Source organism: Ochotona curzoniae, unplaced genomic scaffold, assembly GCF_017591425.1.
Source record: "Ochotona curzoniae isolate NIBS_2020 unplaced genomic scaffold, NIBS_Ocur_1.0 scaffold_3208, whole genome shotgun sequence".
NCBI lineage: Eukaryota > Metazoa > Chordata > Mammalia > Lagomorpha > Ochotonidae > Ochotona > Ochotona curzoniae.
In genome coordinates, this window is record NW_024467106.1 from 2,754,949 (window position 1) to 2,778,487 (window position 23,539).

General features: G+C 60.7%; 1 protein-coding gene across 1 annotated transcript in view; it reads right to left on the reverse strand.

Annotated features, from left to right (window-relative positions):
• Nucleotides 1-22,962, reverse strand: part of NTNG2 (netrin G2) — a 40,917-nt gene extending 17,955 nt beyond the window's left edge. The window contains exons 1-2 of the mRNA XM_041004656.1: nt 22,747-22,962; nt 7,685-8,328 (exon numbers count right to left, since the gene is read on the reverse strand). Coding sequence (XP_040860590.1) covers nt 7,685-8,328; nt 22,747-22,962 — 860 coding nt within the window. The remainder of the gene's footprint in view (nt 1-7,684; nt 8,329-22,746) is intronic.
• Nucleotides 22,963-23,539: the final 577 nt, after the last annotated feature.

A 23,539-nucleotide genomic window follows, 5' to 3' on the forward strand; every position in this document is an offset into this window, starting at 1 on the left:
ATGAAGTCACGAATGGATGAATCCACCCCCCCACACACACACACACACAGCATGCCTATCTGGCTCAGAACCTGCTGGCGTGGGCAGTAGGTATGTGTGCCTGGTGCAGCCCAGGTCTGGGACAGGTTTCCTGGACAGACACTCACTAAGCCAAGTGGGGGGCGGAGAGAGCGCCATAGGGGCGCTGGACTGTATTCCAGGGGACGGGGGGGGGCGGGGGGAGATGGCTTGTTGGCTTCCTGCTGACACAGCTGCTCAAGGAAGGGGCAATACCTCTCCTGGGGGCAGGGTACAATGAGGGGTCTCCTGGGGCAAGCTGTGGGGGGCAGGTGGGTAGAGGGGGTCGGAGTGCAGAACATGGCAGAAGCCCAAGTGCAAAGTGGACAGCTGGAAAACGGGCCAAAAGCATTGAGAACCCAGGGGCAGCGGTGCCAAGACCCACCAGGACTTGGGTGGCCAGGGGTGGGCGTGTGGGTGGCTGCCTGGTGTCCAGGCCCCCTGGTGCCGAGGTGCGGGGTGAGGGCGTATGAGAACCTGCAGTGCGGATGTAGGCGGAAGTGTGTGCAGCCTGCGGGGAGACACAAATGTCAGAACCTAACATGCTTGGCTGGCCCAGAGCCGTGACACAGTGAACTTCCACCTGCAGTACCAGTATCCTGCATGAGCACTGCTTCATATCCCAGCTGCTCCACTTCCCATCCAGCTCCCTGCTTGTGGCCTGGGAAAGCAGTCGAGGACGGCCCAAGGCCTTGGGACCCTGCACCTGCGTGGGAGACCTGGAAGAGGTTCCTGGCTTTAATTAGTTCAGCTCTGGCTGTTGCAGCCATTTGGGGAGTGACCCAGCAGTGGATGGAAGATATCTCTCCCTCCTTCCCTCTCTCCCTCTACTTCTCTCTTTTTAACGCTACCTTGCAATACAAATCATCTTTTGTTTTTTAAAGCATGCTTGGCACTGGAGCCCACATGCCCCAGGTGGGCACGCAGCATCAGGCCTGCCCTACAATTGGGGGTGGGGCAGGAATAAGGCCTGTTCTGCTCACGGGTCTGCATCCTGCACCCTCTGGCTCCCCACCCTGTCTGGTCCAGGCCCCAGGAGCCCCAATTATGGCTTAGGGGCTTTTCAAGTCACCAAGCTGCATGTGGGGTTCAGTAGCCTGCAGGGTCTGGGCTGTACATCCTTGCTCCCGGGAGGGCAGCTGGTTGGAGTCCTCTCTGTGGGGGTCACATGGACCACACCGAAAGTTACAGTGGGCTGCTGCTTCCTGGGGCCCCGGGGGGGGGGGTCATGCCAGGGCTGGAGAGAGAGCCAGACACAAGGTGGGATCCCCCGCTGGCAGGCTTCCTCCCTCTCCTCTGGACCGCCCACACCTGCTCCTGACAAGGTTACCCTTGACCTGCTGTTTGCCAAGCTCATGGGTCCTGCAGCAGCAGCGGACATGGGGCCCACTCCTTGGCAGAATCTTCCTGCTCAGGTGGGGCCCCTGACCCCTAGGCCCCCAGCCGGCTCCACCTGCTCCATATTCAGCCTCCTTGCTCCAGCGTCCGGGAGTCTGTGCGGGCTCAGGGCCCTCTGTGTACCTGCTATCTTTCTCAGAGGCCCTGCACCCCTCTCAGCATCAGCTGGCACCTCTGAGTGCCCAGCTTCCATGCCTGCACACTGCCTGGGTGCAAGGGGCATCGTATGCCCACTAAAGGTCCAAAACAGAACCCAGGCTATCTGGAGAAGTCATTGGCACTCCTCCACATGTCAGGATCTGCCAGCCACACCTGAGCATTTCCACAGAGAACCAACGCAGGTTTACCCAGATGGCCTCAGCAGGCTGGTCTGTGATCACCCCAACCTGGGAGCTGCCCCGTGTCTTTCCATGGGGGCCAGGAGGGCAGCCATAGATACCAACAGGTGCATGCCCCATTATACAGGTGCATGCCCCCAGCCACACAGATGTATGCCCCCATCCACACAGGTGCACGCCCCCAGCCACACAGGTGCACGCCCCCATCCACACAGGTGCACACCCCATCCACACAGGTGCACACCCCATCCATACAGGTGCACGCCCCCAGCCACACAGGTGCAGGTGCACGCCCCAGCCACTCAGGTGCATGCCCCCATCCACACAGGTGCACACCCCCAGCCACACAGGTGCAGGTGCATGCCCCATCCACACAGGTGCACGCCCCCAGCCACACAGGTGCAGGTGCATGTCCCTTCCACACAGGGGCACATCTCCCCTCACTGTAATCATTGGAGCGAGCAGCACAGACAGGGTCAAGGGCAACATCCTGAGCCAAACATGCCCACGTCAGAGTGCCTGCTGCAAAGTTCCCCTCGTAGGACATTTCCAAAGACACAGCCATGGTGCCAGGCAGCAGCTGAGTGGCTGCTGGCACTGGGGTGTGCGGGAGGGCCTTCTTAGGGGAGGAACAGGAGGCTGTGCCCCCAGAGGGTCAATCTTACAGCCTCCATGAGCATTTCACAAACCACCCCCTTCACATACACAGTCACCCAGGATCTGGGCACAGCCCCAGGTCCGCATCGCCTCGCAGTCCCCTGGATTCCTCCTGTATGTTACCTCTGCACCACCTCCAAACCCGGTCCAGGCTCACAGACTTGCCTGCGCTCCCCGCCGCTCCCCGCTGCTCCCTGCTGCTCTCCAGTAGCCCTAAAATTCCAAGCCTCAGACTTCCCATGCCGCAGCCGCCCTGCCCACAGCCCTGCAGTGCCCTCACCAAACTCAGGACCGGGCCAGCCTCCTTCTGTGGCTGCCAGCTCCTCTCATGCCCATTCCAGCTCCGGGGCACCTGGCATCTGCCCCCTCACACTGTCTCCAGGCCATCTCAGGCTGGGTCAAGCACCACTCCTATATTGCCCTCAGAGTGTTCCAGCAGGCACCTGCAGGCTCCTTGGCCACTGAGTGGGGTTATTCCCACATTCTTTCTCCTAGCACATCAGCCACTCAAGGCTCTAGGACCCAACCCATAGCAGGTATCTGTCAGGAGCCAAACTGTGTCCCCCAAAAGGGCACATTGAAACCCTATATCCACAATGCTGTTTGAGCGACCTTTTCTGGAACTAGGGCCTTTGTGGGTGTGCTTGAGCTATAAGCTGGTGTTGTCACCAGCCACTGCCAAGGCTGATGCCTGGAGAACAGCCATCCAGGGTGTGTCAGAGAGCAGAGAGAGCAGGCCAGCAGCCCCTGGAAGCAGGGGCAGAGGCTGCAACCGCCCCTCTAGGAGAGGCCCCAGCCAGCAGCACCTTGACCTCGGGCCTCTGGAATCGGTGTCAATTGACTGGTTCTGTTATCTTGCACCCACCCCGGGCTGGTGCAGTGAGTTAGGCTGCTGCCTGCAACGCTGCATGGGCTCCAGTTCCAGTCCAGGCTGCTCCACTTCCAACCAGCTCCCTGCTAATAGGCCTAATCCTGCCACCCACGTGGGAAACTTGGAAGGAGCTCCTGGCTGACTTGGTCCATCCGGCTGCTGTGGCATTTGGTGAGTGAACCAGTGGATTGAAGATCTCTCTCTCGGCCTTTATAAATAAATAAATAAACAAAACAAATCTTTTTTTAAAAAGTGGCCTGGCAGAGTAGCACATGCTGGAATCCCATATGGGTGTCAATTTGTGTCCTGGCTGCACTATTTCCCTCCCAGCTCCCTGCTTGTGGCCTGGGAAAGTAGTCAAGGACAGACCAAAGCCTTGGACCCTGCACCTGTGTGGGAGACCCAGAATTGCTCCTGGCTCCTGGCTTAGTTCTGGCCATTGCAGCCACTTGGGGAGTGAACCAGCAGATGGAAGATCTTTCTGTCTCTCCTTCTCTCTGTATATCTGATTTTTCAATAAAAATAAGTAAACTTTTTAAAAATTATAGTTAAAAAAGGACACAAAACTACTTTCCCAGCGGCTCTGCCAGCTCCCTTTGGGAATGAGGTCAAAATGGGGGCCTCTCCCTGAGCAGGCACCCACCCACCGCAGCCCCGGACGCACTGTGGCCCAGGGCAGTCTGCCCTCAGCAGAAGCCAGGCGAGGCTTTTTCCCTGGAGCCAGCGGGAGGCCGTCTCTGCTGATGCTGGCCAGCCACACCCAGGCCCATGGCCACAGTCACAGAGTGGCCACCATACTGTACAGGTGGGAGCTGGGTGGGTGGGAGGCCAGGAGCTGGCTATGATGGCTGAGTGGCTGAGATGCCCAGAGGAGCCCTCAGGCCCTTCAGGTCCACCCTCCTCCCTCCCAGCAGATCACAGCCCCGTGGGAGAAGGCTGTTGGGGCCGGCCGCCTGCAAGCTGGGCTTCCTTGCGTTGCCACATCCATGGCCCATTTTCAGAGTTCTCGCAGTCACACACTGACTCGCCAGGCTGCCATGGAGCCCCTGAAGACCCCGCTCCTTCTCTCTCTCCCTCTGAAACGTTTCAGTTTTTTCTTTGCTGGCTGCACTGTACTATCCTCCTCTGCACTGACAGCATTTCACATTCCCGCCAACAATGAGTGGGGCTCCAATCTGGCCACATCCTTACTACACCTGCTATTTCCTGTTTCCCTGGCAACAGCTACTCTATCTAGGATGCTCATCTATTTCTCAGCCCTGGAGCCTCGGTTCTCACCTCTGGGTAATGGACGATGACCTCACAGGGCAGCTTTGAGCTCTAACCTGGGAGCCTGGCTCAGCCACACTCTGTTGGGGCCTGGCTTCTCACACCCCAAGCCCCTGGGCTGCTGTGTGCCCTTGTCCACCTCTCTCTTCTTCCACAAGCGCTCTTGGCCTGTTGATGCCAGAGGACAGTGGGCATGGATGGAGCCAGGACGAGGCCAGAAACATGGAGGGAGGAAGAGCTTCGAGGCAGGAGGGGGTACCCGGGGAGCAGCACACGGAAGCCTCCTTCCTGCCCAGCTGATCTATGCTCTCCTGCCCCCACCCCTCCCCACTATTCCCCCATGAGGACCCACCCTCACATGAAAGGATTTAGAAGGGGAAGCTGCTAGGGCGTCCCCGTGGCAGAGGCAGAGGGCCACAGTTGGGCCTGGGTTTGGACCTCTGCCTGACTCGCTGTGTGGCCACCTCATCCTCGGCGGGGAGGGACTGCAGGGTGGGGATGAGGCCTGGCTTGTTCTGAAACCTGGGAAGTTAAATGACAAGGACATTCTCACGGTGCCAAACAGTGGGCAGCAGGACAGCCTGCTACTGTTGGCAGGTGGCAGCAGAGATGGCAACGCCACGGGATCCCTGGGAATGGCTGCATCAAGGAATGGCCTCCTCCCCGAGTGTACCCCCAGGCGACCTGGAGGCGTCACCTGGCAGGCTCTGGCCTCTCCTCCGGGCCACCCCGGCTTCTGGGCGTCACTGGGCTCTCCATGGGGAACTGGACAGGACGAGTCTGTCAGGGCCCTCAGCCGAGCCGTCTAACCAGACCTAACAAATCGATGAGCCAAGCTGTGCTTTTCAGCTGCTCTTCTCCTGGTGTACTGATCGCTGTAGCCACTGCCATGGCTAGTCCCTGCTGCTCACTGTGGGCCAGGGGCAGCTAGGCACAGCCATGGGCCAGGGAGGCGTGGGCTGGGGACAGGCTCAGGGCTTTTGTCACAGACAGAAAACCAAGACTCGGGAAGGCGGGACACAGAGTGCTTAAGCCCCAGGTTCACAGACAGCTGCCAGCTGCCAGCTCCCTGTGGAGCACCGAGACCCTGCCTGCCACAGTCCTGGCCAGCGGCAAGCTGGCTCCGATGTGTGGACCCTGCCTGAGTCACTGATGGAGCTGAGGGCTCCCTGGGGAAGCCCAAGGCAGGACAGAGAGCACGTGTGATCCTGGGAGGGTCTGGGTGTCAACCCCTGTAACCCTTGAGCTGCGAAGCCCGGTGGGAGTGGAGGGCTGGAGGACGCATCTTGCTGGCCTGGGTCATGCAGAGGCTGAGCCACCAGAAGCCTGGGATCCCACAGCCGTGCCCACAGACTGGTGCTTCCCACAGGAGTCCTGCTTTTCAGCATCCTATCCTGGGAGCAGGCGCCAGCCCAGCAGTACAGATGCACCCATTCCACAGAGAATGCCAGGACTCAATCCTGGGGCCTGGGGCCCCGGCTCCTCCCAGCTTCCAGCCAACGCAGCCTCTGGGAGCAGCAATGGCTAGAGGGATCAGGCTGCTGCCCCTCACGTGGCAAAGCTGGACTCCATTTCTGGCTCCCAGTCCTGGCCATTGTGGATATGTGGGGTGTGAACTAGCCAGTCTTGTGCTGTGTGTGTGTGTGTGTGTGTGTGTGTGTGTGTGTGTGTGGTGGGGAGGGACCAGAGACCACAGGGTCCAAATCCCGGGCTCCTGCTTATGCACCTGCTCCTCCCCCATCTGCTGCCGGGGCCTCACTCACACCCCACAAACAACCTGCCACTGCCTTTGTCCACATGGAATCTATGCAAAGCCAAAGAATACGCAGACCCAAGCCGAAAACAAGAGCCCTTGCTGGCCCTGCTGTCCACCACCTCTGCCCCTCTCACCCCACCCTGCCTCACCAGCAGGTGCCCACCCCTCCCCCTTCTCAAGGTCTACCCAGGACCTTGCAGCAAACTGCTTTTTCTTCCCAGCAGGAATGTCCTCCAGGTCAGCAACAAAGCCAGCACTTGGTGGCTGCCCGGGGTGGGACGTCCCTGCTCGGTGCCCCAGCCGCCTTGGGCCTCACTTCCGCCCTCCGCCAGGCTGCCCCTGTCCTTGCATGCCACTCTTCAGAAAGCACATTTTACAGGCCAGGAACTGTTCCGAGGGCCTCCCAGCGTTCACTTGCCAAGCCCTTGCACAATCCCACGAGAGGGTTCTGGTCACTGGGCACGCCACGTCACGCAGGGGCTCCAGCTCCTACTGACTGGAACATCACCTGCCCACAAACACACAGGCCCTTGAGGCCGTTCCTGGACTGGTTTCGCAGGTCACGACAGTCTCGGGTCTAAAGCGCCCTCAGGACCTCCCGTCCAGTGCCAGGTTAACTCAGCAGGCCTGGGGGTGGGGGAGCATGGTGTCCACACCCTGCAAAGTCAGAGTGGCCCTGGCCCAGCTCCCAGGAGACCACTGTCCCCCTGGACTGGGAGTGTGCTGTCTGCCAAGAGGGTCTATCCGTGTTGGCAGGGGTCTTGGGTCCTGCAGGGGGCATGTACACGAAGGATGTAATTTACAGTGCACAGCAGGCGCAGCAGGCCATGCAGTATGCCCCTGGTGTCTGCAGGGAGCAGAGGCTGAGGTAGACCCGGCGGGCATGGAGCCACACCTCTGTGGTCAGCTTGCCATGAGACCCCTGGCTCCAAGGCTCAGGCCGGCTGTCCCAGCTGGCAACACCACACCAGCCACGTGCGGTCACACATCATCAATGAGAGGGGCACGTGCTGTCTGCAGACCTCCCCCCCCGGGGAAGCTTGGCCTGCGCGTCTCCCATTTCCTGCCCCGGCACCTCCTGTTGTAGAGGGTCACCTGCCAGCTTTCTCTCCAGTAGACAGCAACTGCGAACTCCACCGCTTTGCCGAGTCCCTCTGGACACGATCACACCCAAGGGTGGTCCCGGACCACTGAGTCCGTGGCCAGCCACTAGGCTGTCCTCCCAGCCCTGCCTTCACGGTCCAGTGGACCCAGACCCTCCAGGCTTCCGATCACGTCTCCACCCAGGGGCCGGGTGACATCCCAGAGGACAGCCTGGTGGCCCCGCCCGGGCCTTACCTGCCGACGACCTCGATGTTGGAGATGGCGTAGAAGTACTTGTAGAGGTTTTCACGCTGCACGTAGGTGCCGCCCAGCGCCGGACGCAGCAGCCGCATGCGCAGGTCGGTGAGCGTGAAGAACTCCTTGAGGCCCTTTGCGCTCTCCAGGCGCGTGTAGAGGTTGTCCATGTTGCGCAGGTCCGGGCCAGCGAAGATGGCCAGGCGGTCCCGCACCTCGAAGCGCACGTGCTTCTCCTTCTTAGAGCCCGCCCAGCGCGAGTACTCCTCGGTGCAGAGCACGCGGTGCGCGCTGGAGGAGGACATGTCGCGGGCACGCCGCGCGGGCATGCCAAAGGCCTCTGAGCAGTCCTCGGCGTAGAACTGGTAGGGCTGCCACGTGCGCCCATTGTCCAGCGACTTCTCCAGGACCATGACTGTGGGCCGGCCGTACTCGAAGGTCACCACAACATCGTCCGTCAGCTCCACGCTCTTGTTCCACGACAGGGTGATGTTGGCCTCGAGCGGGCTGGGGTACCGGCTCCAGGTGATGCTCTGCCAGTAGGTAACCAGCCCCTCGTCCTCCTTGTCCAGCATGAGCCGGGGCGGGTGGGCCAGGTCCGGGTTGGAGGCATCACATTCATTACTGCACAAGTAGGGGTTCTCCTGCAGCAGGCAGACAAGGGGAGGATGGGCACAGGCCGCTGGCCACAATGGGGCAGTCACCCAGCCGGTACCCCAGTCATCAGGCAGCAGGGCAAGTCTCCCACGTGAGTGTTTGACACCTGTCTCCCCAGGATCTGCTGATGCTCAGCTTCCCAGAGAAACACACACAGCCACACTCTGGGCGAGACCAAGACAGGCAAGGATCAGGCCCTTCTCCAAAGTCCCCCACGGTGACGGCAGCATTGTGACTGTCTGTAATGCAGGCATCCCACAGGGGCACCAGCTCACGTCCCCGATGCTCCACTTCCCTTCCACCTCCCTGCCTGTGGCCTGAGAAAACAGCAGAGGACGGCCCAAAGCCGTGGGACCCTGCACCCGAGTGGGAGACCCGGATAGAGCTCTGGGCTCCTGGTCTGGGCCAGGGCCAGCTGTTGTGATCATCTGGGCAGTGAACTAATAGACAGATCTCTCTTCCTTCTCTCTGTAACTCTTGATTTTTGAACAAAGAAATCTTGAAAAAAAAAAAACAAAAAACGTCCCTTATGGTTTCCTATCACCTGGAAAATAAAGTCCCTGCCTTGTCTCTTGGACGCACTGACTGTGCCCTTCTCAACACACACCCGGTGACACTGTGACCTGCCCTCCCCACAGTGGGGACACTGGCTGACCCTCCATCCCAGAAGCCCTGCCGGCCCTGCCTTGAACCTCTGCTCTTCCTTGTTGCTACAGCCCTTTCCACTGCTGTTGGCCCCACTCACAGTCTTCACACTTCAAACACCCCATGCCAGGATGCCCCCAGCCCTTTCATCAGCACTGTGTGGTTAGGGAACCCCTTGGGGTGCCCCCCATCCCCGTCCCCTGCCCCTCCTTCCCGTGTGCCATGCTTTATCATGAACTGGTCAACAGCGGCAAGTTGCCCTGGCAGAGGACTGAAGCGGAGGCAGGGTCGTGGAGTCCGAGCCAGATCCGTACCCAGCCCTGGTAGCAGCATCAGCTGCGATGTGAGTCTTGGCACACACGGCCCACATCCCGCGGGTCGGAGAGGCAGTGGCTCCTCCTGCCCTGTGCCCATGGGTGGCCCAGGGCCCGAGGGGATCAAGGTGGAGCACGGGGCCATTCCAAGTCAATGGCCGCTGCCCTGCAAGCGCCAAACCACAGGTGGCACAGTCGAACCTTGCTGCACTCTGAGCCCAACACAGCTTTGGAGAGATGATTAACGAACAGATGTGCACGCGTGTGCACAGCGCACAGCTCCACGCCAGCCCTCAGGTGTTGAGCTGCTCACGCTCAGCCACAGCAGGAGGGGACACACTGCCCCCGCTCCCCTGCCAGGTGACATGCCTTCGGCTATGGGCTTGATCCTCTGTGTTGGAGCAGGCCAGATGCCCAGCCCCCAGAGGCCCCTCAGTGGGCAGGGCCACCCTGGCACGTCCCACCACAGGCTGCACACGGCCTTCCGTGGCCCTGTTAGCCCTGTCCACAGTCCCGCTGCATGCCACGGTCCTCTGTACCCGGCCTGCCTTGGGGCCCTGGCACGAGGCAGGGAGCTCTTCCTGGAGTCTGGCAGCTGTCGAACAGAGGGGAAACAGGCTTCTCTGGGATGGAGGTACAGTACTTCAGCAGGTTAGGCTTCTCCCTTCCATGCCTGGCTCACTCGCACCACGACACCCCAAGGAGGGCCCTGGCTCAGGTGCATCGTAGGGACAAGCTGCCCCACTCCCTGGCCAGTGACCCTGCTTGGTGGCCCTGAGCGCAGTGCAGTCAGGTGGCCCCCTGGTTTCTGGGGCTACAGCTGGCAGGCGCGGTGGGGAGGGGAGCCCAGGACAGCCCCCAGACCCCTGCAGACTGAGCTGTGACTACGATGTCTGCGAGGAGGGGGCCATTCCTGCCACTTGAAGAACGTCCATGGATGTCTACACGACACCCAGAAACACTTCCAGTCATCAGTGTAACCCTTCCCCTGCTGTCCCCGTCTCCTCCCACGCACCCCTGGTGGTCTCCATGGCGGGGCGGGGGAGCCCAGGCTCTCTAAAGCCCCAGCTGTGCCTGGCTGTCCATCATGGAGAAGACTGGCGCCTTGAGCCCAGGCAGCAGACAGGGTCCTCCGACCCGGCCTCTTCCGAGCTGCCCCGAGCAGCAGATGGTGAAGACTAATGAATCAGTCTGCAAGCCGCCCGGCCCTGCACCTGCTGGGAGCAGGCGGCCACCACGGCGAGCTCAGCAAACAGATCCCAGGCCGCTGCCACCCCCGGTTCACGCTCTCTCTTCCTCGCTCTTGGCCATCCCACCACCCTTGCACCAGCCTTGAACCCTCGGGTCTGGCTCTCCCCTGAGCCGCAGGTAGGGGCTGTGCTGGCCCCACAGCCCTCCTAACACGGGAGGGTCCTCAGCATGGAGCTGAGGATTCGAACAATCCAGAAAGCAGCATCACCCCACCACCTGAACGAATGCCTTGGAATTGACCCCAGAAAAACGCAAAACCAACAACCCTTCTCATACAATGCCACATGGGTGTAAGGTCTGTGTCTCCCCTTACGTTGGGCCTGGCATGGCCAAGCTAGCTCTGGGGCACCCCTCCCCCGAGTTCCATCCCCGCTCTGTCCTTCCTTTGCGAGGAAGCTTTGTCCTAGGCTCTGCTTTCCATCTTGTATCAAGCACGTTGATGTGAACAAAAGGCTTCAAAAGTGTCCCTGCCAGGGCAGCTGGACACACCAGCTTGGGGACCTCTCTGCCGAGACGCCCTGTGTATTGGAGGGAACATGGTGAACAACCCAGCCTGGCCACTTTGGAGCTGTGGACAGGGAACCACAGCCACTGTCGCCCTGCGCTGGCCGTGTCGGGAGATGGGGACACTGTAGTTATGGCTACTTCACAGGTGGCCCCTGATTGCTCTGGCCTTCGAGGGGAACCTCACGTCGGGAATCCTGGGAAATGCAGCGTCTGGGGAACCTGGCATGTGTGCTCTTCCCCACAGAGGCAAGCCACCTGGGAAGCCGGGCAGTGCAGCCAGGGGAGCGACAGGGACGGTGCACAGAGGGGACAAGCCTCCCACTCAGCCTTCCAGCTAGAACCAGCATAGGGAGAAGCCGTCTGACACGACACTTTTCAAACCGTGGGAAGGCCTCCTAGCTGCTTCTTTTCATTTTCTGCGCACGAGGTACAGTTGATAAGTCAGAGGCCAGCTGGTAAACAGTGCAGTCAGGGCTGCAGGAAAGGAGACAGAACTGAATGGGGATGCAGGCTGCTAGCGGGGGCAGGCCCCGGGGCTGGAAGGAACAGCCATCTACAACTCCACGAGGACCGGCCTCCCAGCCGCAGCCACTGAGGCAAGCCGTCGCGTGGCAAGGATGTCATGGCGGTGCCTGGCCCCACGGCTGGAGCCAGCAGCCACGTCCAACCCAGAGCCCCCTGTGCCCACTCGCGTGCCCCGCTGGGGCCCCTGCAAGGTGGAGTTGTTGTCTTTGCCATCTGCGCTGTTCACGTAACTTGTGTCCAAGGCACCAGTCCAGCCTTGCCGCTGCCACCAAAGTCAAGTTCCTGAATCAAAGCACCGGGACGCACACCCTCTTCGACTACAACGCGGGGGCCAGGGGGAATTCTCACTAACAGATCACTTCCTCTTTATGGGTAAGAAAAGTTGCAGCAGGAATAAATTATTAACAGGGCGGAAACAGAGCTTCTGCTTGGAGCCGCTTCCAATTCCAGCCGCCCTGACCAATGGTCTCTAAGTCTCCAGCCCCCAGCTCTTCCTTCTGCGGCTTCTTTGACCCCTGCCCCACTGCTCCTGCCCTTTGCTTCTCTTCTCTGAGCAAAAGCCCTGGGCAGCAAGGTCACTTGCACCTGCCCGCCTGCTGGAAACCCACCCGCCTGGAGCTGCAGCCGCTCCCCTGGGGGATGCTACTTGGAGCAAGGCTTTGTTTTCCCTTTCTCTTTTTTCCGCCAGGCCCCAATCAATTCCCCAGGGCACAGGAGGCGGCTCAGGGCTTGGCCATCCCAGTGGCCACGCCCCGGGCATCCCCTGGGCACAGGCCCACCTGTCTCAGGCCACCTCCTATGCATCTCATCTCGTCTCCTCACCCCACACAGCCTGCCAGGAAACAGTGCTGAGAATGCTCCCTGCAACCTTGTCTATGGTTTTCCTCCTTCTAGAACCTTCTGTGGCTTAGGGTACGAACTGAGGTTCGTCCACTTGGGGACCTCACTCCCTGGCCCAAGGTTGTGCAGAGACAGTTGGCAAACACTCGCACACCGAGCTGTGGGCCTTGACCGTGGACCTCAGGGTTGCATAGGACCTGAGTGAGGCGGGCAGCTCGCACAGCACCCTGGCAGCAGGTCCTGGGATCCTTGGGGGAAGGGCAGAAGGGCCAGCACCCCACCTATGGGCATGCTCCTCCAGCATCCCAGGCAGACAAGGGTTAATTTCTCCAGGAATTGAAAACTGAATCCTTTAAAAATAAATAAATAAAGCACCATAGGGAAGCAGGCCCTGGGCATATGCGGCTCCCTCCCACGGCCAGACTTCCAGGAACGCTGGGGAGGGAAACTCCGTCCCCACAGCAAGCCACAGCCCCGACCCCATAGCGGGGGCATCTGTCCTGGCCGGCACCCTCACCACCACCATGGCAGGTGGGTGATGCACCTGGCCAGGCTCTGCTTGCTGTCTTTGTTTCAGCTCCCCTTGCCAAGCCATTTGGGCCCTGGGTTCCTGCTACGCTGTGGGTTTCTGACAATGGAGAGGGGGCTGGGCCGGCACTTGCTCCCCCCACTCCCGGGGCCAGTAAGTGCTTGGGAGGGCTGTTGTCTCTTCCCCTCCCCTTCCTCTCCCCTACTTACCCACCTCCCCTCACCCTCTCCCTTCCTCTCTTCCTCCATCTCAGCCCTCTCCCTGCACACGGCTGGCCGCCTGCCTGGTGAGTGCCCCTCGTGACACTGAGGTCCCCTCTCCCTGCCCACGCCACTCCCCCACAGCTGGGCGTTTTTATTGAACACTTTCTACAAAAGTAAACACGAGAGAAGAAGGAAGGGAAGGCTGGGAGGGCACTAGGTCGAGGGGCGGGGCGGCTGGGCCAGCAGCCCGCAAAGTGCAGTATTGATCCGGGAGGATGTGCGGAGAGCCCAGCGCCCTGCTCCGTGAAAGCCTGCGCAGGGCGAGCAGACGCGGCCTCCTGGAGCGGCTGCTGCCCGCATGAATATTGCATCAGGGACACAGGGAGGGAGGCCGGGCTTCACTGCGGGGCTGGGTGAGGGGCAGGGCAGCCGTGTCCCTCTGAAGGGGTGGGCACAGGGCAGGTGCCCCTCCGTGGATTCTGGGGGCTTTGGGCCCTACTGCCAGGCCTGGCAGGCACCTGGGGTGTACCAGGAACGCAGCTGAAAGAAGGGACTCTGCTGGCAGCTCCGCCCCTTCGGGCTCCTCTGTGGGGGTCCCCAGCCCCACAGGCCACAGACCAACTCCTCCAGCGTGTCCCCACCTCATGAGCGCTCTGGGAAGCCAGGGGGCCACCTGCACCTCTTGGGTGCTCAGCTGGAGTCTTTAGTCCATGCCTCCTCTCAGCAGGGCCCCTCTGCCCCACCCAAGGAGGCCTCGCGAATGGGGAGCCCCTAGCTGGCTGGGACCATCTAGAGGAAACTGGCTCTGGGCACACCTGGGCACGTTTGAGCAGAGGCAGTCGGGGAGGTGGGGCTGGCCTGGTAGCAGCTCACCGATTGGTTCCTTCACATGCTCGTCAGCTCTGACCGGAGCTGGCTGTCCATCAAAACACCTGGCGGTAGGGGAGGAACTGGGAGGGGCCGGGTTTGGCAAGGTTCTTCCCCCAGAGGCCGCAAAGCTGCTCCCGCAGCAGGCCCAGTCAGCTACCCACGCCCTCACTGTGGCAGTGCAGGACCCGAGGAGGGCCGGCGGGGAACTTGGGGAAGCTTCTAGGTGTGCTGGCCAAGGCCAGGCAGGCCGCGAGAAGGGGGACAGGGACAGGACGAGGCCGCGGCGCACGATGCTGCAGGGAGCCAGGGGTTAATGCACAAGGCGGCACTGGGAGCAGGGAGCTGCAAGGAGCTGAGGCCAGCAGCTGTGACATTTAGCAGCTGCAAAGCAGCCTTGCTTCTGGCTGCCTTCTCCTTCTAGGACCAGAGATTAAACCCCTGGCAGCACACTGGGCAGCCTTCCTCCGGCTCACCCCACGGAGCACCCAGGAAGGCAGAACTGGGAGGGCCCCACGGCTCCAACAGAGGAAGGAGGCCTGGGGGTCAGGGCCTCTCCCACTTGGCTCCTTTAAGAGGTTTAAGGCTTGGGGGGGTGGGCAGTGCATTGCTGAGCAGTGCAGGGGTTCTGGCTGGGGGAGATAGTGGCTGGGCCAGGGACGTACCCTGGGGTTGAGGTCTCACCATAGAGACCCCTCACCACAGTTGGGTCTCGTTTGACCCCCTAGGGTGTGCCCACATCAAGGGTAGCTAATCAGCAGGGAGCACGCCACCATCCTGCCCTGGCCACTCTCCCCCTTATTTTTAGGTCCCTTGCTGGGTGTTGGTGGCATACCCCGCCTCTCCTTGCAAAGCAAATCAGGTTCCCCTGGGCAAAGGCATTGCTCCGTGCACAGAGCTGGTGCTGGTAGACAGGAATTAAGTCCTCAAACAAGCGGCGGGGCGTGGCAGACTGCAAAGCGTCCCAAGGGGCAGGGGCGAGGCACACACCACTACCACCCCCTGCTCCCCCGACCAGCAGCCTTCCTTTCTGGGGTCCATGGCATGCCAGGCCAGGCTACTCAGGTACCCACAGGCGCAGCACACACACACAAGACAGCAGGCCCCAGGGAGGGGACGGGGAGGGGGGGAAACTGGAACCGACTCGTGTCAGGTGAGCAGCCGCTTGGGAGCCTGGCAGCTAGATCCACTCAACCCACAGGGAACTGGGGGGAGGGAGCCGGATGTCAGACTTCTCTGCTTGCAGGCTGTGTGACCTTGAGCGACAGCCTTAGCCTCTCTGAACCCAGAATCTACATATCCGAAGTGGATGGAAAGAGGGTCCAAACGTCCATTAAGCAAAGCGTCCTGCTCCAGGCCACTCAGGAGCTGGGCCCCAGCGCTACATCAGCCAGTTTCTGATGGTGCAGGGAGGACACGGGGCAGGGACAGCTGGCTTCTCTCCCTGCTGCTGTCCCCTGCCTTAGCCACTCGGGACCGCCCCGAGTCTCCTCCACCCTGATGCTCTCCCTGATGCTGTCCCTTTCCATCTCAGAATCCTCAAAGGATGCAGCAGGAGGCCGTGGGAGGCCCTGTGAGTCATTGGCTTGTCCTTCACAAAGCTCCCAGGACCATTGTACAGGCTAACTTGTGGTGATCGCAAGCCCCACCCAGAGCCTCCCCCACACACCACGTCTGTGTCGCCCTGTCCTGGAGCTGCTTCTTCAAGGAAGCCATGGCTGGAAGTGTCCCTTGGGACCAGTGAGGCACAGCTTTGGGGGGACACGATGCTCGTGGGAGCTCCCCCAGGCAGAACCCAGAGAGCGAACGCTGGGATCCCTCCACCTCCCAGACCCCGTGCAGCTCCGTCCCCTGGCTGGCTGCAGGTGGCTCCAGCCACTGAGTGTGGCTAGGACTTCCCAGGAGGGGTCCTGGAGAGGATCTCCCCAGCCCTGTGTGACTGCCTTATCACCTCTGACAAAATGTTGGCTTCAGCATTTATTTAGCACTGACTGCATATCAACACTACCACAGGTGGCCAAGGAGGTACCCCACTAGGTGGAAGAGAGGTAAGAGAGAAATGGATTCTGCAGGCAACCAGGGCAATGGTGTCCCCCGAGTCACCAACAGCACCTCAGCCTCAGAGCTAGGACAGAAAGGGGGAGCAGGAAAGAGTGTGGGGTGGAGGGAGACGGGGTGCAGCCGGGCCCCTCAGCCGCAGGCCTCATCATGGCAGCCGTTGATGACCTCTGCCCTGAGTTTAAGCCTGGAGCTCATCATCCAGGATTTCAGCCTCAGTTTTCCTATCTATAAAATGGACAACAGGGGGTGCTGGTCATTTCTCCAGGACACACTCTGCAGGAGGATTGGTGGAGAACTGCACAGAGAGTCAGGGATTCAGTGGGGAGAGCTGTGCATCAGGAGCCGAGCCCGCACCCATGGCCGGCTGGTCTGGGGCCTGGGTGTCGAGGATATGACAGGGAGAAACTACTGGACTCCTCCAAACAGCACAGCGCAACGGGAAACCCGACAGCCACCACTGGAAAACAAGGGCGGGCCTCGACCCAGCTCAGACGGGCCCCACACCTGAGCCCCAAGCAGGTGCTCGGCTCAGCGGTTGGGATCCCTCTGTCCCCTACCAGCGGACCTGGATTCAGCACCCAGCTGAACTTCCCCACCCCAGCTTCCGACTCCTGCACACCCTGGAGACAGCTCAGGTGCCAGCTCAGGTGCCAGCTCAGCTGCCAGGGTCCCCAAGCACAGGAGACTCGATGGAGCTCCTAGCTCTTGTTTCGCCCTCAGCTATTGCGGGCATCTCAGGGGAGCGAATCAGCCAGTGGAGCTCTGTCCATCTGTCCGTCTGTCTGTTCATCTGTCTGTCTCTCCCTGCCCCCTGACTCGCGTATAAATAAACCAAAATGCTATAAGAGCCAAGACTATAAGACTTTTAGAAGAAAAACATAGGAGTAATGCTTACGACCTTGGATTGATCGATGTTTAGACAAGATGCCCAAAGCGCAGGCAACAAAAAGAAGAATAAACTGGACTTTATGAAAATGGAAAATGTGCTCCAAACACAGAGTGCCAAGAAAATCCACGGAACAGAGGAGGTCCTCCCAAGAGACACTGGACAAGGATCTGGCCTATAGGAAGAACTTCTACACCGCAACAAGAAGACAACTGCATTTAGCAATGGGCAAAGGACTTGATCGGCAGGTCTCCAAGGAAGACCCAGACATCCGCAAGCTCAGTGTCACTGGTAAGCAGGGAGATGCAGATTCCGATCCCAGGGGTCCTTGCTGTGACCGAGTGGGTTAAGACACTGCCTGTGATGCTGGTATCCCACTAGTTTGAATTCTGGCAGCTCCACTTCCCATCTAGCACCTTGCTGATGCACCTGAGGAAGCAGCAGAAGACAGCCTGAGAGTGTGGGCCCCTGCACCCACATGGGAGACCCAGGGGGAAGGCGTGGGCCCCTGCACCCGCATGGGAGACCCGAGAGAAGGCGTGGGTCCCTGCACCCGCATGGGAGACCCGAGAGAAGGCGTGGGCCCCTGCACCCATGTGGGAGACCCGGGGGAAGGCGTGGGCCCCTGCACCCACGTGGGAGACCCGGGGGAAGACTTGGACCTGGCCCAGCCCTGGCTGTTGTGGCCATTTGGGGTGTGACCCAGCGGATGGAAGATCTGTCTCTCACTCTGTGTAACTCTGAGAATAGAAGGCACAGAGAGCATGGACTGGAGGAGACAGAATGAGAACTTGTGCAGGACTGGAGGGGGCGTGCGATGGCACAGCCTCTGTGTGGGGCACTCTGCAGCTCCCCACAAGTCCAACACGGTCTCACCACGGGACCCAGCCACTCCACTGCAAGCTGTCTACCCTGTGACGTGAGAACCTTACACACAGCTGCTCTTAGCAACAGATTCACGGAAGCCCCACAGCACAAACAATGCAAGTGCCCACTGCCTGGTAAATGGCACACGGCTACAGGGAACGAAGTACAAGACACGTGACCGCTGTGAGTGGGAGAACAGAGCTACGAGAAGCTGTGAGCTCTGGCATCCAAAAACAGACAGGTGCACAGAGGTAACGCTGACCGGTGAGGGCCGGGGCTTGGGGCCGGGGAGGGACGGCCCTAACGGCCCATAAGGAGAGGGCAGCTGTGAATCCGTGTGTGCCAACAGGTCCTAGGAGATTCCCAAAGGTAGCTGTATTTTACCGCCATGAAAAAACAATGTGTTGGAAGTTTCACAAACGTCTTGTTGATCCGTTCCACGCTACGCCAGGCACAGGCATGGACAGGCTGGACACCCCTTGTCTGCCTGACTCTCAGTGACCTGAAGTGATCCATTTAGCCAAACCCCGGGGTCAGACAGCCTGGGAAACTGAGGCTTGGAGGTGGGGCAAAGATCTCCAGTCCCCAGGGCTGGGACACTCAGCTCCCATCAGCTCGTCCTCTGCAGCTGGGGGTGCTCTGGGTGTGAGAACCTCGTTTTCTTAGATTTAAGCAAAACTGCTACACACACCTTCCCCTCCGCCATGATCAGCCTGCGGCTCGTCTCCTGCCTGGCACCTCGCCCTCCTTTGCCCTACCACTTTTATGGCCCTTGAGCTAACTTCTAGAACACAGCCCACTCCTGGATGCCTGGTCACGTGGCACCCCATTTCCAGATGAGAAAACCGAGGCTTGGCGTCAGCAAGGTATGTCTCAGACCTGGGGTCTCCAAGCCCAGGGGAGCCCTGAGCCCCATCAGCCCCAGCCCAGAGCCCACCTCTCAGCCACAGCACTGACTGAGCCTGCCTGTGTGGCTGGCCACCTCTCACCTGCCTCATCACGCGTGAGATTGGAGCAGCTTGCGAAAGGAGCAGCAGCAGGGACAGCAAGGACAGAGCTTAGGCAGCTGCGTGGACACGCAGGGAGAGGAACCCCCCCACACACACACTCTTTGGGAAGACTTGCCAGTCCTTCATTTGCCTTGCCTGCTGCCCTCCTTGGCAGGGGTATGGTATGTGGGGGCAGGGGTCCCTGTCCAGACCTACCCCCTTGGAAAAGCCAGCTGCTCAGCTCTGGGAAGGATGCAGGCACTTATGGGCCTCCCCATTATTCCTTCCCCAAGATGCAGCCCCAAGCTCTCCTCCTCCAAGCAGCCTTCCTGGATCACACCAGCCTCCCTCCCCACTTGTCTGAGCACGGACTGAGCAAAGAAAGGGGGCGCCCGGCCCGGGCACAGATACAGGTGACAGACCAAGGCGGGGGTGAACCCCAAACCCTGGGAGCTAGGGTCCTGGTATCAGCATTTTTAGCACACCTGCTGCCACTAGCCCTGAGTGGGAGGAACACAGGCCAGGGAGCTCACGTCGGATGCCGAGCATCACACAGCACTACAGTCCAGCCTCTCTCTCTTTAGGGTCTCTATGGATAAAGCACACCGACCCCCAGGCATTCCCCAAGTCAAGACATAACAGGGCCAAGCGAGGGCCAGTGCTGGGCTGGGCCAGAGCAGAGCAGAATGGCGGCTCTGCGAGGAGGTGGGGAGATGGCCAGGGCCACGCCCCTTTCTGCAGGTAGGGAAACAGGCCTGGGCAGCAGGTCACACTGGGAGGCATCCTCCAGGGCCTGGGCCACCCCTCTCCAGCTCCTGCCCAGAGTGAAGTGTGGGCTCTGGCCTTGGTGAAGGCGGCCTTTGGGTGGGGCCTCGGCCCTTAGCTACGATCCTATGCTTCAGGGTCTTTCCTTCCACCCTAGGCAAAGCTGCCCTGGTCCCTAGGACACAGCATCCACAGGCTGCCCACCCCTTCCTCCACCATCAGCTCTGTCTGCATCCACACGTTGCAGCCTCTGGACTTCTGGTCAAAATGCAGGAGTCTGGGGCTTGGCACTACGCCATTGCCTGTGACACCTGTGACCCACAGTGGGTGCTGGTTCGAGTCCCAGCTGTTCCACTTCCCATGCAGCTCCCTGCTGATGTCCTGGGAAAGCAGTGGAGAAGGACTCAGGTCCTTCGGTCCCTGCACCCACAGGAGAGTACTACAAGAAGCTCCTGTCTTCGGACCAGCCAGACGCAGCCTTTTGGGAGATGAACTGGTGGGTGGAAGATCTCTTTCTCGGTCTCTCCCTCTCTCTATGTGTAAATAAATAACAAAATAAAGCAATGCAGGGTTGGGTGGGGTCTGGGGCTCTGCATTTGTAACAGGGGAGCTTGTGTTGCTGGGTGGCAAGGCTGGGGTTGGCATTCTTTCCCCCCTGTGTCTCAAGTGGCTCAAAGGCACAAAGAAAGGGCCTCCCCCAACCCGGGGGCCCAGGTAGGAGACCCCTCGGGTAGAGCACCACTTGCCCAGCTGTGTTTTCCCCACCCCCAAGGGCTCCCCAGTGCAGCTTCTGCCTTTGAGGGATGCCAGACCAGAGCCCAGCACCCTCTTCCCTCCCCTCCCGCCCAACAGCTTCCCCAGAGTCCCGGCAGTGGGGGTGGGGCCGCCCCATCCCTGCCCGGCCTCATGGAAATCGTGTCCTTGCCCAGGAACCCTCGGCCGGGAGCTCATCCCTATTAATTCCTGTTGTGCGTTCAGAGCCAATAGGTTTTTATTTATTCATTCATCTTGTCTTTCACCCGCCTCCCCTTCCTCTCCAACCTGGAATTTACAATGCAGTTCTCAACGGGTCCTACCAAGGACGAGAGGCCTGGGCGGGCAATGGGGGGACGACCCCTCAGCTCCCCTGGCACTCAGGGTGCCCTGGGACAGGCCAGACGAGGGGACAGGAGCAGGCAGCAGCCACGCGGCCTTTGCCAGAGTAAGGTGGCTGTGGGCCCGTCTGATGCCATCAGGGCGCCCCCTGGTGGCTGGCTGCAACAACAGGGGGCTGCAGGGGATTAAGTTCATGCCTGAACAGGGGCGGGTGGGCAAGGGTGCTGTGCCCCTTGGTGGGCAAGCAGGTGACAGCCGGGCCTCGGTAACCTGGCACACTCTGAGAGGGCCCTGGAGCAGACTGCACCTCCTACAGGAGCCACCGAGGCACACACAGTGCCCAGGCTCCATCACTCAGGCCACCTGCCCAGCTCCCAGGTCCCCAAGGCAAGAGCTGGACACAGCCTGGGATCAACTGTTCCGTCCGTCAAGCAGGCAAGCCGACCCCAGGGGCAGCCCTGCCGGGGATCTTGGGCTGCTGCTCTTCTTCCTCTGACTTCCCAGGAGAAACAAGAAAAGCAAAAGCAAGAGAGCTCCCTCCGGGAGGCCTGGGCTCAGCTGCCCAGCTCTGCGGCAGGCAGGCATGTGAAGGGTGGCCGGCCCCCCTGCAGCGGCCCTGGGTTCCGAGTCAGGGTGGGGATGGAACAGGTGCAGAGCTGAGCCTGTCCAGAGCCAGCTGTGGGCAGGAGTGGACCTGGAGGGCCCTTGGTCAAGATCTCCAACTTACAATGCAGTGTCCCCTACCCCGTCCATACCACATTTAGGCAATGCTGACACTGCACAGACAAGACACGGCTGGCTTTGCCTTGGGCTCAGATCTGCACTTAGCCCTAGAGCCCTTCCCGCCCCCGTCAGGCCCAGCCCCCTGACCCTGAGCCAGGGAGGCCCTGCTGAGCCTGCCCAGGCAGGGCTGTCCCTGGACCGTCCAGCCTCCTGCATCTTCCCCTCCAGTCCTCCCCCGCTGGCCCAGGGCCCAGCCACCACCCACGGCGACTGCCTTATCACCTCTGACAAGCCCAAGGGGGGACCTGCCTGGCTGACTGCTCTGAGCTGTGACTGAAATGGCCCCATGGGACCAAGCCGTCCTCAAAAGGCCCAGCTTGGGAAACCAGGCCAGCCCTGCCAGGGCCCCAGAGGCCTGGAGACCCTGGTCAAGGGCACTCGAAGGATCCGAGTCCTTCCTACAGCCCGGCTGGGCTGCCCGGCCTTATGCCAGGGAGGGAGGGCACCTCTCCAGGGGCAGTCTCAGCTCACTGACACTGCGCCCAGGGAGAGCCCCTATGGCTGGACCATTTGCTGGTGTGTGGCCTCCCTGCCCGCTGCCTTGGTTTGCCCATCTGGATCATGGGAATAACGAGGCCAACACGGACACAGCACCTGCTCCATGCCAGATGCATCCGGAGCACTTCCCGAGGATCTGCTTGCTTCAGCATGCCATCGCTGCCATCTTGCCCCGCCCTCCACTGACCGGCACAGGCTGGGTTGGCCCGGTGGGGGGAGGGGCGCTGAGGGGTGGTATCCCTCACCAAGGGTCTCCCTGTGATCTCTGCCACCATGTCTGCGGCTGCCGAGGTCCCACAGCCCACTGAGGCCAGGAGCTGCCTCCTTTGCCCATAGCTGGCCACCTGCCCTCCCTGACTCGGCCATGGCCTGTGGTCACGGCACGTGGGAGTGGGGCTGGAAGGAGTGCTGGCTGCAGGGTCTGCCAAGAGTCCCTTGGGACTCTTGCAAAGGGCCAGCCCATCCTGACTGCCCAGTCCGGTCTGCATAGCGGCACTGGGTGGGTTGGGGGCTTGCACCACATGGGGGAAGTGGTGGGTACTGTTGCAAACAGCACCTCCAGTTGACTTTCTATGAGCGAGGCTGGGGGACTGCAAGTGGGCGGGGCTTCCATCCAGAACTGGGGTCTTTGTGGGAGGTACAGAATGACTCTCCGATTCCATGGGTGGGGATGGACAGATTCCTAGGCCTGATTCAAATTACCTGGCCCACCCATGCATCTGAAGGTCTCCTGCCTTCCCCCCCGCCCCGCCCCCTGGCCTGGGCAGCAGGCCAACTTACATGGGAGCAGAACCTCTCTGGGGGGTCGCCGCACGTGATGCCGGAAGGCTCCACCTTCACCTTGACGTAGTCCTTCAGGCGCATCACCTTGGGTTGGCAAGCGTAGAATTCCCAGGTGGGGCCCTCGTCCGTGGTCACCCAGGACTTGCAGATGTCGTAGGCCCCGGAGGCCAGCGGGAGCACGTGTAAGAGGAACGCCAGCAGGTATAGCAGCATGGCTGTGCAGTGCCCAGGGGCGTGGCCCCCAGAGGCCCCAGCGAGGCGGCAGTGACAGTGGTGACGATGACAGGGTCAGACCGGATTCGCAACCTCAGCCTGGAAAGGCCACATCTGCCAGGGCCCAGGGCGCTGCAGGTCTGCCGACAGCCGGGAGCCGACCCGGAAAATTCGGAGCCAGCGTTTCAGACTGCTGTGACGGGCAGGTCAGAGAGCAGCACTTGGTGTCCTCCTGCCCTTGGCCTCACACCTCTGTCGCACCTCTGTCGGAGGAGGTGAGATGAACAACCCTCAGATGGTGACGGGGGCTGCGATCCGGCACGAGGGTGGATCCGATTGCTTTTAATTTTTGTCCTTTCAATCAATCCAGGTCTTTAAAGGGCCCTTAACTGGCGTCAGGTTCAAGGCGACTGGCCGCACAGTGACCGCCCCCCTCCCTGCCCCACCTGCATTGCAAAGATGCAGCAGAATCGGGGGTGCAGACACTAGCAGGAAACACATTCCCTTCTTGGCACTGGACTTGGCATTTCCAACTGATCAGAGATTTCTCTTCGCAGGGATCCAAAGTGCCAACAAT